The sequence below is a fragment of the Gigantopelta aegis genome, chromosome 3 (assembly GCF_016097555.1).
Source record: "Gigantopelta aegis isolate Gae_Host chromosome 3, Gae_host_genome, whole genome shotgun sequence".
Lineage (NCBI taxonomy): Eukaryota > Metazoa > Mollusca > Gastropoda > Neomphalida > Peltospiridae > Gigantopelta > Gigantopelta aegis.
The window spans coordinates 12,726,380-12,744,035 of NC_054701.1; the positions used below are offsets into that span (position 1 = coordinate 12,726,380).

At 39.2% G+C, this 17,656-nt stretch overlaps 1 protein-coding gene across 1 annotated transcript in view; it reads right to left on the reverse strand.

Moving 5' to 3' along the window:
• The window catches only part of LOC121368503 (SCO-spondin-like), a 77,485-nt gene continuing 59,829 nt past the window's right edge, over nucleotides 1-17,656 (reverse strand). Inside the window, exons 20-25 of the mRNA XM_041493240.1 lie at nucleotides 5,711-5,795; nucleotides 4,453-4,533; nucleotides 4,028-4,068; nucleotides 2,579-2,737; nucleotides 1,625-1,828; nucleotides 1-409 (exon numbers count right to left, since the gene is read on the reverse strand). Coding sequence (XP_041349174.1) covers nucleotides 102-409; nucleotides 1,625-1,828; nucleotides 2,579-2,737; nucleotides 4,028-4,068; nucleotides 4,453-4,533; nucleotides 5,711-5,795 — 878 coding nt within the window. The 3' untranslated portion in view covers nucleotides 1-101. The remainder of the gene's footprint in view (nucleotides 410-1,624; nucleotides 1,829-2,578; nucleotides 2,738-4,027; nucleotides 4,069-4,452; nucleotides 4,534-5,710; nucleotides 5,796-17,656) is intronic.

The window sequence follows — 17,656 nt, forward strand, 5'->3', positions numbered from 1 at the left end:
TTATGAAATAATTGTTTATTCATATTTAAATTTTAATAGAAAACACCATTACAAATGGCCATTTCTTTACTAATCAGTTCTAATTAATTTTTAGTAGCCATTTAGCAGTCTCCAGAAACACAACTAGTCGTATCCGAGTTCCACTTGGTGGTCGTTGGGCAACTCATGACGTAACGGTTGTTGTTGCTGCACTGGATGTACTTCCGGCAGTCGGTTGGGTGCGCGAAGAAGCCGTTTGGGGCCGGACATCCGTTTGACTGGGTCACGTGAGCACAGGAGCTTTCAGATTGGTTCCAGACCGTACCATCGGGGCATGTGTGCAGCAGAGCTCGCCCATTGGTGCACTGATAAAACTTCCGGTTGTTGCTGGCATGCGCGATGTAGGTGTTTTGTCCCTCTGGACATTGCTCTGGGGGAAAAAAAAGAAAAAAAAGTAATGTAATAATAATAGACATTTTAACAGTAGTTGGCACCATGTTCTGTATACGACATTTGTATTCCTTTAATGTCAATGTTAAACGATTAACATACATTTTGTGTTATGCTGGACCGTTAATGAGTCAAAGTACATAGGTTAGGCTAATCACTAAACATATATTGATTACAGTAGTCAGTCAAATATATGTCACACAGTAATTGCACAATTCATAAAATGTTTATGAATAAAATATATGCCTCATGCCAATCAATAAAATGGGACATCCCAATCTGAATTATATACGTCACGCAAATTAATCACCTATATTTAGACGACTTTAATCAATTAAAGTGATACAAGTAACGTTAATAATTGGATAATAACTAAAATATTTCCAGTAATAACTTAGTACTAGTACAGAAATAATGTACTCAGTTGTAAATGTATTATGTTAAAGGGACATTCTCGAGTTTGCTGCATTGTAAGATGTTTTCGACTAATAAAATATTTCTACGATTAAACTTACATATTAAATATATTTTCTTATTTAGAATATCAGTGTCTGTATATTCACTGTTTCTGGTTGTCTTAATATTTGTAAGGAGCCCAAACTGGATTTTGTCTTCAAATAATTTCATACGTACCAAAACATTTCTTTTTAGGTAATAAAATGAAATTTAACCTAGTACAAATATTGGGATGATCAGAATATTTTATGCAGAAAAATATATTTGATATGTAATTACAGTCGTCAAAACGTCTCTGTTACTCGATAACATCTTAAAAATTTGTAACAGATGTACGATTTTGAGCGACATACCCTACCCCCCCCCCCCATAAATGACTAAATTCATTTGTTAAAACATAGCTAAATGTTATTTATTGTCTGTCACATCTCTGTCTTTGTCTGCCTGTCTGTCTGTCTGTCTGTCTCCCCCTCTCTCTCTCTCTCTCTCTCTCTCTCTCTCTCTCTCTCTCTCTCTCTCTCTCTCTCTCTCTCTGTCTCTGTCTCTGTCTCTATCTCTCTCTCTTTCTCTCCGTCTCTCTGTATCTGTCTGTCTCTGTCTGTCTGTCTGTCTCTCTGTCTCTCTCTCTCTCTCTCTCTCTCTCTCTCTCTCTCTCTCTCTCTCTCTCTCTCTCTCTCTCTCTCTCTCTCTCTCTCTCTCTCTCTTTCTCTCTCTCTCTCTCTTTCTAATTGTTGCTTACCCTCGGTGCACGCCTGTGTATTGCATGCCCTGTCTTCCTCATTTACCCGGTCATCTCCGTCACATGGTTCCCCGCCGTGAGCAGGAGCTGGGTTTGTACAGGTTCTGGTTTTAAACTGGTCCACGGTTCCCGACCCACACAGAGCGGAACATTCATCATCTTCTTTGTCATGCCACGCCGAGAAGTCCGACCAACCACCGTTGACTGTAAAACACCGGGAACAAAATTAATTTCTAGCCACAAGAATAAAAAACATAACATATATAGCAAACAACATATATCCATTTATCTAGTATCAACACACTCGTAATAAGCAAGTCTGTTTTTTTTTTACCACAATTATCAAAACATACTATGTCTATGCACGCAGTGACCGTCACTATGATGGTCATGGTCAAAGTAAAGGTTGTTTTATTTAACGACACCACTAGAGCACGATTTATTAATAATCGGCTATTAGCCGTCAAACATTTGGTAATTTTGACATATAGTCTTGAGAGGAAACCCGCTACATTTTGCCATTAGTAGCAAGGGATCTTTTATATGCACCGTCTCACAGACAGGATAACATGGCCTTTGATATACCAGTCTTGGTGCAGTGGCTGGAATGAGAAGTAGATCAATGGGCCCACCTATGGGGATCGATCCTAGACCGACCGCGCACCAAAACGAGCGCTTTTCCACTGGGCTACGTCCCACCATGTCATGGTGAAAAGCTGGTTGTCGTGATGTCAAAGATTTGGTAATTTTTGACTCGTAGTCTTAGAGAAATACCCGCTAACATTTTTATTAACAGCAAGGGATCTTTAATTTGCACTTTCCAACAGATAGGGTAGCATATACTACAGCATTTGATATACCAGTCGTGAGGCAATGGTTGGGAAGTGAACAAAAAGAGAAAAACCCATCAGAGGATGGATCCACTAAGATGGTGACTCTTGCAGCTTGTGTTACCTGGACATGGCTGCACGTTGCAGGACACGGTGCGATTCTCCGACACGGTAGAGCATGGGTAGCGGCAAAACTTGTAGCGATGTTGGATTTGTGTCCCCTGGCCACAGGAGGCGCTGCACGGAGATGAGGATCGGGTTGTCCAGGAACCGTAGCCGTAGACTGGAAACAAAATTATTAAAAATGACCGGGTTCGGTGATGTAGTGTTTAAGTCATCGCATTCCGGTACCGGCTCCCACCCAGAGAGATCAAGTGACGGACTTGACAGCAGTGGTGGCAGAACTCATGACGGGTGCCACATGGGGCATGATATGCTCAACTTTAGCGAACACCTGATATCACCACTGTTATGACAGTGATTCATGAGTGCATGTCATCACAGCTGTACTATTGTAATGAGCTCTGTCCGGTGCTAGTTTTGATTTAGATTTAACTAGTCTGGGAATGGCTGTCTTCTTTTTCGCGTTACAAGAGGAGTGCAATATCCAGTAAAGGATGTTGGGAGTGGCTGTCCTCCTACAGACGAGGCACTAAATAGATATTACTAGAATCATCCACTGTTTTGCCAAATGCCCATTCGACTCTGTATTGTGCAGAGAAACGGGCCTGATCATGCATTACGGTTTTGTCGTTAAGATTAACTACTCAATGGGTAGGTGTAAAACCACAACACCGACTTCTTTCTCAATAACCACTTACAACTAACCACTAACCAACTGTCCGGGAAACAGATCCCGGATAGCTGATACGTCTGCCTAGAGCAGCGTGTTTATATCAATTGGGTATAAGCACAAATGAAATTAATTATTATAAATTCTTAAACTAAATACAAGGCCATCGGAGGTGATATATTGTGGAGATTTAACACAGAGCCATCAAAACCGATGGGGGATGTGACTTTAAAATTATACAAATGGTAACTCAAAATGTCCAAGAATGCAGCTTGTAACGTCTACGATTTAAAGGGAAGCCTGTTCTCGGTCCTACTAAGTAACTCGCAGCCTTCATTTGTTAATCTGTCTGATCTAAAATCTTAGGTAATCTCCTAGGAGAGAAAAAGGGCATTTTTAAACAACAAACTTTGTATTTGTTAAAGGTGCAACTGCCCCGATGTACCACCACCAGTCATGGACATGATAATATTTGAGTACGACTAGAAAAATACTTTTAATAATTTGAAGAATTATTGTTTGAAAATGTTTCACCAAAGTTAAGATTTCTTTACCAAACAAAATATAGTGTCACGGAATATACTAGTCACAAAATGAATGACATTTTTTACAAATTTGTTTTCAAGTATAATCGTTAATTTGTTTGGAATTGCGATTTAGCTGCTACCCCATTTGTGTGACACACAATTCTGTTCCAAATGTTCCCCGCACGAAAGGTGTGTGGCCAGTAAACTGTAATACTGAGGTGCATACGGGTTACTCAAAACACTGAGAACTTACCCGAGCATGTGACTTTCTTGAAGCACCTGTAGGCTTCAGTTCTGTAAAAACAATGCAGAGAATTTTGTTAATGCTTTAAAGAATGCGAAAATACGTTGCTTTCTTAAAAAAAGAAAGATTATTATTATTATTATTATTATTATTATTATTATTCAGGTATGTTATGATGATTGTGCTGATAATGATGATGCTGATGATGATGACGACAGAGGATATTAATTGTAATACTGGTGATGACGATGGCGATGCTGGTGACGACATTAACCTGGCTGACGATGATAGTGAAGAAGAAGACGACGACGACGACGATGATGATGATGATGATGGTGATAGTGAAGAAGAAGAAGATGATGCTGATAATGATGATGATAGTGAATAAGAAGAAGATGATGATGATGACAATGATGATGGTAGTGGTTCTTTACCTGTAGTAGCAACTGCGATACCAACTCCTGCCCCTACACACCTGTCTCCGCCTGTAGCACGTGCGCTGTGTGCCGGTACATCTGTAACACAGATGATTAAAACACACTGTCTTATACTAGGCTTAAGCTCTATCCTAACCGACCGCGAGAGATGCGAGCGATTATTTTAGAAATCATTGATTTCCACTGCCGCATCCTAACGGCACGCGTGCGATGCGACACATTTATCTGTTGCGTCACACGCGTCCAGTTAGGATGCGGCAATGGAAATCAATTACTAGTATTTCTAAAATAATCGCTCGCATCGCTCGCGTCGCTCGCGGGCGGTTAGGATAGAGCTTTAGGATGCAGTTTTAGATTACCAACTGTCACAACAGAGTTGGCCAACTGGCCAATTTCTCGAGTTCTACGACTGGATACTTACCAGTATAAGCACTCTTACAACTCAATTCTGGTCGATTAGTTGTTAATATGACCGCATCCGTTTAAGTTGGGAGTGGGGGGGGGGGGGGGGGGGGGGGGGTGTGTGAATTACAACGCAACTGTCGAGTTGGCCAACTCCGTCGTGACAGTTGATAGTCTGACACTACCATTACACACTCGATCAAGGGAACAATGAGTTGGGGATTTATAACACATTACACATTATTACACATGTTGGACATCGTTTTAAAGATATGTGATACTGACCACTGGAATCAACACCAATAAAACTGGTTATTCTGTGACGTATGTCAACTATACAAGGCCGAATTGTGCCATAATTAAATAATAATTTGAAAAGATGTTTAATTTTTTATAATACGGATTTTGATGATCCGATATTTAAAAAAAGAAAAGAATACGTTTTAAAACAAGTTGATATTAGATTAGTGGTATCTAATGGACATTCGTGTAGTATTCTCAATATAAAAACTAGCAGAGTGTTCAAATTAAACATTGCGATTTATTAAATATATTAATTTAAAATGTAAAATGCGAAGAACTGCGAAAAAAAAGTAGCTAAAGAAGGTTCATTAAAAATCGTAAGCTCTTTCCCAAAACTAGGTTACGCGTCAGCGTGATGCAAATAAACCATTACAACACTGTCCTGTGCTGACAACCCAGAACACTGAAGTGTGTGCCCAGGACATCGTACTTGAACTTTAATAAGACATAAACACGGAAATTGAGTTGCACATAAAATGAAATGAATTAATACTTAATCAACTGTTAAAAAGAAAATTGTTTTTCTTAAAGATATGTTGATTATACTCACTGCTGATAAGACAGGGCCGTTGCAGCTACACACAAGACAAGAACGATAACTCCTAGATAACCCATTGTCACCAGTCGGTTCTCTACTACAAGCCAGGTAAGGTGAGATACTTATAAAGTGTATCCGCCTCACGTGACAGCGATCACGATGTTTACACATTTGAAATACGACATCGTGGGTTAAGTTCGCCAACAAAGCAGATTAGGGCCTGTTCACAATTAATTTCATAGCGGTAATCGTATTGTGCCCCACGACTGGTATATCACAGACCATGTTATTTGTGCTGTCCTCTCTGTGAGAAAGTGCATATGAAAATCGCCTTGCTGCTAATAGAAAATATAGCGGGTTTGCTCTGAAGACTACAAGTCGAAATTACCAAATGTTTGACATCCAATTGCAGATGATTAATAAATCCATGTGCTCTAGTGGTGTGTTTTAACAAATAACCCCAAACAAACCCTCTTAAAAGCGTACATTAAAATGATGATTTTCTTAGGAATGTTTGATCAACTTTTTTTTGTCCGTTTTAAAAGCGTACGCTGATATTAACACCACTACCAACTCCCTCTCTACTAGCACACTGTATGTTTATGAAACTTAATAACTGGGGAAGTGGACGGAATGTAGTGTATTTGCCGATGGTGCTTCGATCGCTGATGAACCTATAGAGTTTTCCCCTGTATCAGCCAGTGAATATAGCTGTTATATCAAAGGCTCTGGCGTGTGCTGTCCTGTCTGTAAAAAGTGCTTATAAAAGTTCTCTTGATGCTCATTGGAATAGGTAGCAGTTTTGTTCTCTGTTTTTTGACGAAGTATGAAGAAGACTCCAAATGTTTAATATTTAATAGCCGATGATTAATTAATTGACGGCCTCTTAGTGTATTACCTTATGAGTTTAGATGAGTATTTACAACTGGTCTTCCGATCGAACGAGCCAGTTCGCTAGCTGTAGAGGACTGAATAGCCTAAATAGTAGAGACAAACATCAAAGACACACCTAGCAAAGACACACATAGCAAATATACACCTAGCATAGACACCTAGCAAAGACACAGAGTAGCGAGCGAAGAAACAAGCAAAGAAGACAAACAGATGGACCAATGGACAGACAGTTAAAGTTAAAGATAAGGTTTGTTTTGTTTAACGACACCACTAGAGTACATTGATTTATTAATCATCGGATTTTGGATGTCAAAAATATGGACATTTTTACACGGTCACAGAGAGGAAACAATTTTCCATTAATAGCAAGGTATCTTTTATAAGTATCATCCCACAGACAGGATAGCACACACCACGACCTTTGATATACCAGTCGTGGTGCACTGGCTGGAACGAGAAATAGCCAAATGGGCCCACCGACGAGGATCGAGGACACATATGGATGGATGAATTGGTTGCATGGACAGTGAGACACATATGGATGGATGAATTGGTTGCATGGACAGTGAGACACATATGGATGAATGGATTGGTTGCATGGACAGTGAGACACATATGGATGGATGGATTGGTTGCATGGACAGTGAGACACATATGGATGGATGAATTGGTTGCATGGACAGTGAGACACATATGGATGGATGGATTGGTTGCATGGACAGTGAGACACATATGGATGGATGGATTGGTTGCATGGACAGTGAGACACATATGGATGGATGGATTGGTTGCATGGACAGTGAGACACATATGGATGGATGAATTGGTTGCATGGATAGATAATGCATTTGTTATAATGTTGCTTAACAAGAACTGTTTATCTAATTGGGTGGGGGTGTGGTGTGTGTGTGTGAGGGGGGGGGGGGATACAACGCAACTGTCGAATTGGCCAATTCTGTTATGGCAGTTGATAGTTTTAGCCTACCATAACAAAAATTATAATTAGTTGTAGGTGTTTTTGTTTTTTAACAGAACTCTAAATACAAGTAAATGTATTTGCAATTATACACATAAATATGATTTAACTGTAAATACGAATAAGACTAAAACAAGTTTTGTGTGTGTGGGTTTTTTTTTAATAGAAGCAATGACAGATTACGATATAACGAGAAGTGGTACTTTAAAAGAGGTTGTAAATTAATTTATTTATCTTGGTGTTTTATTTTTCTATAACGGTAGATTCACAGAAAAAGGATGCAAAGCATTTTTTCGATACTGAATGTATGTAATATAATTTGTTTACGGAAATATGTACGATTAGAATCTGCGTTTATAAATTAAAAGTGAAATCTGTCAGGTATAGAAGCATCGAAAGATCAGAAATAATTTCAATATGTACACTGTGTAATGCTGATGTTATAGAATCAGATGAATGTAACTTTGCATTGTAGTGTCCACAATACAAGTTTTGGAGGAGGTTTGGAGGGGGATAAAAATTAATATATAATAAAATGTTAACCGTATGAAAATTTGGAGGGGGCCAGGGGCCCCTGGGGACCTCTCCCCCTAGATCCGCCCTGGATTACTTGTAAGCGGCGAAGTGTTTTTGTTTTTTTTAGTTTTATACAGATATTAACACAAGGAACTGATTATCATAGGGACATGTTTAGCAAAGACGAATACAATTAGAAGTCAAGCAAATTAATGTTGAAAAATATCTAGGATTCGTCACGAGTTTTTTTAATATGGAAAATATCAACCGAGTCTATGTTAATCGGTATTTGTCGAGGCTCTGCGGAGACAAATACCGATTAACTAGACGAGGTTGATATTTTACATATTAAAAATATGAGTAGCGAATTCTATTTATCCTATGACACTTCTAAAAAAATTTAATTCGATATTTAGTCAAAGTTCTGACGTCGCCTCACCGGAAATATGGCGATGAGCACAAATGTAGTTTGACGTATTATGCTGAGTTGTAAACTTAAAGAAATAAACAAAGAATATGACTTTAATAATGAATATTATGTCTACCATTACGTCACCCACTAATAGCTTATATGTGACTTGGAGTATTAACGTTTAACTGACGTGCTATCATATTACTTAATTAAAATACAATGAGTTATGAACTTTGTAACCGATACTCGATGTCACAGGTAAACCGTGTTTTGAATTTACATAGTAAACATGGGTAGCTGAAGTAACGTTTAAACACATTTGTGTTGCATGCCAGTGTCTGGAATCTTAAAAACTATATTAGTTTTATACATGTTAATGCAAGTATATACAAACAACAGGTGTTATAAAAAAATATCAGGTGGGCGTTTCTTGAAATTGTTTGCATACATGAAATACATGTTGTAATTTGGAATACTGTAAGTGTCCTTATATATGATACCCGATCCCTAGAACAAAACCATACCCCTTTAAAAAAAAAACCCCAAAACCCAAAACAAAACAAAACAAACCCAAACAAACAATTCCGCCTTTGTCCAGTGTATTGCAATATATAATTCGTTTTACTTAAAGGCATACTGTCACGGATTTAAGGACCTTATTTCTCTAAAAATGGATAATAAATAAAAATTACATTAAATGTTGGAAACCAAATCTAGCTATCGCACCACCTTAACTGAACCACGATGGAGTGAAATCCATGTCATCCCTCTCGGCAATTTTAGTTTCTGAATTATGAACCAGTGCCATAATTCAATTATTTTTACAAAATGTCATTAATAAATGAAGTATGATGGTTATGAAGATGGTTGAATAAAGTACATTTAGGGACAAATCGAATTTTCTTTTCAGGTAATACTTTGTTAGACCATTAAATAGGTCAGTGGTCAGTGGTCAGTGGTCAGATCTCGTACCCGTATTCATTTGGAATCGGTAATGATATATGAACCCATTATTATTAGAAATGATATATTAACCTCTGTGCTATATCGAAGACAGAAATGATTTTAAAGACATACGAGCACAATTGTTAATCAAAGTCTAGTGGGGCTCAAATATAATAGTTTTACAATCTGATTAAAATTAGCTCTAATTCTACCCTAGTAGGTCTAACAGCATTGCGTGGACTCCCATGTCCAGGTGACATTTCATCTATAAATAACAATTCAAATATTGATCAATAACACTTCGCCGTTTATAGCGTTATTCGGCAGCATACACATTCTAAAAAAATTGGGCGAGACTATTTATGTAATAGGCGAACTTGTTTCCGGCATGCTTCGTAATTTACTCGAAACATTTCGTATACCCTCGGCATAATCCCGAATGACCGGTCTCGGTGGCGTCGTGGTTAGGCCAGCGGTCTACAGGCTGGTAGGTACTGGGTTCGGATCCCAGTCGAGGCATGGGATTTTTAATCCAGATACCGACTCCAAACCCTGAGCGAGTGCACCGTAAGGCTCAGTGGGTAGGTGTAAACCACTTGCACCGACCAGTGATCCATAACTGGTTCAACAAAGGCCATGGTTTGTGCTATCCTGCCTGTGGGAAGCGCAGATAAAAGACCCCTTGCTGCTAATCGGACAGAGTAGCCCATGTAGTGGCGACAGCGGGTTTCCTCTCAAAATCTGTGTGGTCCTTAACCATATGTCTGACGCCATATAACCGTAAATAAAATGTGTTGAGTGCGTCAATAAATAAAACATTTCTTTCTAATCCCGAATGTTTCCAAATTCTTTTTAAATCACTGGCATGATTTTGCAAGTAAGGTTTTGATTGGTCGAATGAAAGGTCAACTGGACATGAACTCCAACGGGCTGCTGTTAGATCCACATGTAATAGTGGAGCTAATTTTAATTATATTGAATAGTTTTATATCTATCATTGACCGAGCACACAGTCTGAACAGACTAAACCGTAAATTGGTATTTTCAAGATGATTTATATTTGCCCATAGGATGTTTTGACAAGTAATGACAGTAAGCTGCCTTGAATTACTGTCAAGAAAGTCGTCTACAAGACGAGAAAACTAACTCTCCAGAACGACAAATTCTCCGTAGGCCTACTTAGTTCTTAGAACTGCCACTTCCAATACCAATTTGTCGAATTTCAATCACAAACTCAAAAGTCGTACATCTGCACAAAACAGAGGTATTTCCCGAACATTTCTTTTTCACTTTTATTTTTGTTTGTCCTTGGGAAGCAGTCCAGGGCCCCGTTCCACGAAACGACCTTAGTCCTAAAATCACCTTAAGTGCATAGCTACCGTATACACTTAAGACGATCTTAGCGCTAAGATCGCTTCGTGGAACGGGACCCAGGCTGCCGAGTTGTGTGACTTGAAATCTAATTACCAGGCCTGTAGGAATCGAGGTCAAGGGGTGGGGGTGGGGGGTGCCCGCCCGCCCGCCTGCTCACCCGACTTCAGAACAACAAAATGTAATTTGTTTGTCCTATTGTATATATAAAAGAAAAATAACCTAATAAAAATAACCTAATATAAAGGAAATGTATAATCCAAAACATTGCTATATTGTTCACTCCCCTAATTAGAGCGGTTGCCACCACTACATATATCATTCGGTTACCTACAAACAAAAACAACAAATTAAAAAATACTATCATAAGTAGAGGAAACGTACTTTGGTATTTGTATAAAAGCTTTACATTATTGCACTTAGCTTGTAACAGGGACCTCGCGTGGGGCGCTTTACACGATGTGATCTGAGATCACTGTAAGCTGGTTTATGTTAATTTATAAGATAGGATTACGTTGCAAAGCCTCTTCCAGGAATCGCCGATTCGTTGAATAGATAATATTACTGATCTCATGGCATACTTGTCATTTGCGGAGTTAGTGTTCTTGGCACCGAAATTCTCGCCTCTTCAAGTTGAAGAGCTACTGGAGTATTATGCTATCGAAGACAAATCGTCATTTGTTGATTTTGAGGTCTTAATCTAATAAGCAAATACTGTTGTGAAACGAGAACAAAAAGTATAGCCCAAAAGTACATACACATATATGAAATATTCAAACGCATATCAGTATTAACCGAATTATATGTACATAATCCTAACGACCGCAGCCACGGTCAGAAAAAGAAAGTGGGTGTGTGTCTGTCTGTCTGTGTATGTGTGGTATGTGTGTGGTGTGTGTTTATGTGGTGTGTGTGTGTGGTGTGTGTGGGGGAGGAGGGGCATGGATACATGATAAGTTGGTTTTATTAATCATTCAACAATACAATATGCATTGTCTGGGTGGGAGAACGCTTTAAGTAAATGGTTCCAATTGCAGACATTTTATTTGCATCTATAAACCGTGTTTCTGATAAAGACATAGTTTTATCTTCTAATATATAATGCGCACCGGTAACACATAAAGACAAAACTATTTAGAAAAAACATGATTATTTTACTAATTACAAATGAAATCATATTTCTGGTATGATTACACTGAAATTATAATATTGAAATCGCGCTAGCTATTGAAGCGGTTAGGCTCTGATAAACATTACAAGGAACAAAAATAACAACCTCATAACCATCAAGAACAACATCATCATCAACACATCAAACTTGTCAAGCTTGATATTTCAATAAAAAGTTATAAGTAGCATCATTTTAAAGACCGGCATCGCTAGGTTAGAGGTTATGCCATCGGAAATCAGGCTGGTAGGTACTGGGTTCGCATCCCGGTACCTGCTCCCACCCAGAGCGAGTTTAACGAATGAATGGGTAGGTGTACGACCACTGCATCAACTTTCCTTTCACCAACCACTAACCACTAACCATTAACCTTTGTGGTGGGCAGACAGCCCAGATAACTGAGATATGTGCCCAGGAAAGCAAGCTTGAGACTTAATTGGATGTAAGCACGAAAATAAACACTAAGAAGAAGAAGAAGATCGTTTAACAAGATATCATACAAGTCAGACGAACATGCGCATTTAATAACGAATGAATGAATAAATGAATGTTTAACGACACCTCAGGACGAAAAATACATCAGCTATTGGGTGTAAAACTATGGTAAATTCAACAATAATACACCGATGATATAGACCAGTTTATATCTACCATAAATTCGTAGGCACGATTTTTCGTTTTAATAGATGAACTGTTAATGGTCATCACTACTACTCATATCAAAAGAACAAACCCAAAGAGCAACCAAAGATACTGCAAATATGGCTAAGTAAGAAAAAACCCACCCAATATATTCTACTAACATACTAGCTCTATTAGGTGTATACTACCAAATCAAATCCCATAGACGACAAAAGTAACATGCGTGGCTAAAACTCCTACCCGCAGCATATCAATCGACATAAACACCACGGATATAAATACTACCACTTCTCACCCTTAACGTGAATCAAAACAAATTGGCGGTCAAGCTGATCATTTCAGAGATAACGGGTAACGTCTATGACTACCATAGTTTCGCACAAAATTTGAGTACCTTTTTTTTTTTTTTTTTTTTTTTTTTTTTTACAGGTACCCCATACATGTTTCAAGCACTCGGCTAATTTGTTTTATTAATAATTCAACATTACATTATGTATTTTCTGAGTGGGAGACCGCTTCAAGAAATTGGTTTCAATTGCAGACATTTCATTTCAAGACCATACACTGTGGTACTAGATGAAATAAAATTGCATATATTTTGTTTGCCCAGATGAAACTATATTTGTTTTACAATCAACACATTCACTCTATCAAAAGCTGCGTGCACAACTTTGATCCAGCCGGAAGTTATTTGGTTTAGTACTACCTCTAGAGGTAAATATGTTTTTTTGTTTTGTTTTAACTTGTGAAGGTCCGTTTAAAGAGCTACATCTCTCTGGCTATGGTTGAAAGGAGAGGACTGTTTGTTTACCGACTTCCTAGTTACTCGTGTGATCAATGACTGAATCAGTAGATGTCTAAAACCTGGACAATGAAACAAAAATGTTTGTATTTTGTTTATCGACACTACTAGAGCATATTTATTAATCATGGGGGGGGGGCGTAGTCCAGTGGTACAGCGCTCGCTTGACGCGCGGTTGGTTTGGGATCGATCCCCGTCGGGGGGCCCATTGGGCTATTTCTGGTTCCAGCCAATGCACCACGACTGATATATCAAAGGCTGTGGTATGTGATATCCTGTTTGTGGGTTGGTGCATATAAAAGATCCCTTGTTACTAATAGGGAAATTTAGCAGGTTTCCTCTCTAAGACTATGTCAAAATTACCAAATCTTTGACATCCAATAGCAATGACTAATATATCAATGTGCTCTAGTGGAGTCGTTACACAAAACTAACTTTTTATTAATCATCGACTACTGGGTGTTCCCTTGATATATCATTCGCAGGATCGATCCTGCTAGCTGGATATATCCATTTGACTTTTCTTCGTTCCAAGTAATGTTCCACAGCTGGCATATTGACTTGACTAGGTATTTTACGTGTCCATATACCTCTATGCTTTAGAACACGCCTATCCCGAGTTCGGCTTCCGATAAGATCGGGGGTCTGACTCGGGACAGGAAGCACCTAACTAAGCGGCCAATTTAGAAATTTTGAAACTTACAGCTAAAAAAAAAAAATATATATAAAGGGGAGGTTAATAAATTTTGACTGCGTCCTTAAAACAAAAATAAACGTAATCTATAACTAATAAATAAAGTAATTTGACGCAATTTTAGATGGGGTGTTCTAAATAAATTATAAATTAATAATTATAAAATAGTCAATACCACATGGGGTTAGGAGGAAGGGTAGGAGGGTTGGCTCCAGCCCAGGGAAAAGTTTATAATAGATTTTAGTAAATAGAAATTACCAATCATATTTCGAAAATTTTGTGTGACCCAATGGAGGCCGGGGGAGAGGGGAGGCCAGAACCTACACAAAATCCTAAGGCCAAACCGCCTACGCCCTATGGCCCCAAAAGAAACCCTATCCTTCGGCATCCCATCCCCCGCCCCCCACTGTGTCCAACCGCAGCTCTATCCAATCATAGCAAATATATTAATTACTGTAAGATTATTAAAGAGGTTAAGATATTTGTGTCACTAGAAGAGTGACGCCTAAGTTAAAATTCCAACGTGGGGGTAGTTATTTAGAAGCCCAGCCCGCCGTGTAGAGCGAAACGCACCCCGCCGACACATGAAAAAAGACCCGAGGCTGCCCCTCAATCGACCCCTAAAACATCAAGATTAGGTCATCCAAAAGACACTGCCACCACTTTAACCTATAAAACCCGCGATAGAACACAAGGTAATCGTGTCAACCTTGACTCGCGTGTGTTGTGTTGCTGTCTTGTGGTTAGTCTTGTGGTTTGTCTATTGTTAATTTGTTGTTGCGTATTTCATTTGTTACATGTAATTTGTTTTTAGTAATTCATTTTCTCCAATTATTTCCTTCATATATATGTATATATATATATATATATATATATATATATATATATTAATATTATTTTTCGTGTAGTTGTAAACATCCGCCCCCCCCCCCCCCCCCCCCCCCCCTCCCGTCGTTAAGATATCTGAAAATTGCCGAATCTGTCATTGTTGTATCCAACGCTTTCTCCTGTCTTTCGGACAGTGATAGTTCACCGCGAACTTTAATACAGAACGCGAATAACGCGGAAAACTCCAGCCTTTCCTTTGGTATCGATCGCATTTTGGATACCGGTGCGATACCGAGTCCCTCGGGACCATCACCACCGCCCATCACGGTTGTACCAACCGATGGTGTTATTGAATGTAGTAACGACGTTCGCGAACTCGTTACGGAATGGGATTCTGATAGTCCCTCTGATATAGAGGATAGTGAGAAATGTTATTTGGGTGAACAAGAAACACAAAACAAAAAGAAACAGAAACTAAAGGTAGTGCCCCCCTCTAACTTCTTCCTTAAATCTGCTCTGAAAACTACTTCCCCTTCAGATGCCAAGCAGGGAAAAGGAGGGAAATGCAAACGCAAATCTGCCAGGGGTCTAAATTTTAGGCCCTCTGCTGAAAATATTGCTAGTAGCCCCAATTCGCTACGTCCTACCCCCCAGAATCCCAAGAAAAGACCTGCCACAGATTATGAATTCGTAGACCCAGAAGAGCCATTTATTTCTGTCACTGGAATTACCCCCGGCAGAGTCTACACGTTGGTCACTAATAACTATAGTGTAAAAAACAAAAACTAGACGTAGACGAAGGTAGCCCTGTGGATTCTGCGACGGATGAAAGAGATATGGATTTCCTTAAAGGAATACGGATAATATGGTTAGATGGGAAGGACCCAAATATGTTTGATTACTGTTATTTCCAACATTACTTTGGGGAAACCAAAAATAGTCGTTGTTCGGACTGATTTGATGAAACCGTGTACTACACTAGGCTTGATAATGGGCAGTGTTTCATTAAGACCAACGAGGAAATTTTTCAGGAAATTGGAGACAGGTTTGGTATTTTTTCAAAGAAGGGGGCTGCCATTCCATGTGTTGTCTCATTGACAAGACTAACCAAAGAGCCCACAAACAGTACTCCAGATAAACATATTTTTGTTGACGATGGGGTCATACCTGATATGTTACCGGGACTAGGGAATGTGGAACAAAGCACATTTGATGCTACTAGACACAGACACCTCTCTGCCAGCCAGGTTAAAACCCTTGGAAGTGGGGACTCGTCGGTTCTTCCGGCTGGCCCTCTTCTAGACTTGGAAGAAGAGTTGGCTGACCTTGATGTTCACCAACATATCTTTAAGGTGGTTAAACCTAAGAGAAAGGTCAGGGATTGTGGGTTAGTCCTTCAGCCCATAGGGAAGAACCGGTAAAAAGCCCCCAGGGACCCGATGAAATTCTGGACCATCTCAGAATGATAGTTAAAACTGCACTTACTGGCGCAGACAGTGAGAAAGTCTACAAAAAACTGGTATCGAAAAACCCTGCATTCAGAATTAAAAATGTAAGAATTTGGGGTAACGGGTATCTTAATAGCCTATTAGATGAACAAACAGACAGACGATGTGTCTACTTAGATGACCACAGATATGACATTTTACCCTTTGTCATTAGACCGTCTAAATGCTTTCAGTGTCAAGGCTGGGGATATACAATCAAACATTGCAGACACAAAAAGGGTCTACCAGTTTGATTTCGATGTGGTCAAAAACATCCCAAACGTCCCAGAAACCACCCATGCATTGGTGCCCGTTTCTACGTTAACTGCGGAGGGAACCACTGTACTCATGACGCTAGATGTCCAGACCGTTTAAAAGCGTTCAACATTTTGGCCCAAAGAACTCGGCAAAAGGTAGCTCCCAAATCGCCTTCCGGTAAGAATACGAATCCCAAACTCCCGTCTAAGGTTTGGGATGTCCAGGGGCAGATTTCTTATGTCGATAAGGTTAGAGTTCCTGTGACAGCGGGTCACAGTTCTGCGGCACCTCACAATGATGGGTCTCCAGCTAGTCAAGACACTCACAGGACTGTTTCTAAATGGCGGAATCCACCCCAAACCACTCTCAAACTTTTCTAATCACGATGTCTCCCGAGCCCTTAAGGGAGCATGTGATTTACTTAAACATCACGCTGGAATTGATATTTCTGCCTCGAGTGTTGAAACCAGAACTCACAATTGGTATCAGAACACATTTCCTGTAAATCTAAACCGAGAAGATGAGGTTGGAGTGGATGGTGATAAGCCTAGGTACATTAAAACTGATCAGGAAATATTCCTGATCACCCAAAGAGGTAAACTGGACAAAAAAACAAACAATATTTAATATTCGTAGGGGACACCTCTGCTTATACTAGTAATAGTCCACGTCCAAATGGACAAACTAATACTACAAGTGGTGGACTTATCATTCTTCAGTGGAATGCAAAGGGCCTTCATTCGTCAGGTCATGGTCAGGAATTGGTAAGCTTTATCAAACAAAACAGCCCAGCTCCTGACATTATTTGTGTCCAGGAAACATAAAAAAAGGCAAAAAACCATCCACTAGCAATTATAAAATTCCTGATTATACAGGTGAATTTTATAATAATAATTTTACTGCTAGAGGAGGCCTGGCAACCTATGTTAAAAATAACCTGTCATATAAAGTTCTCCCTCACACTA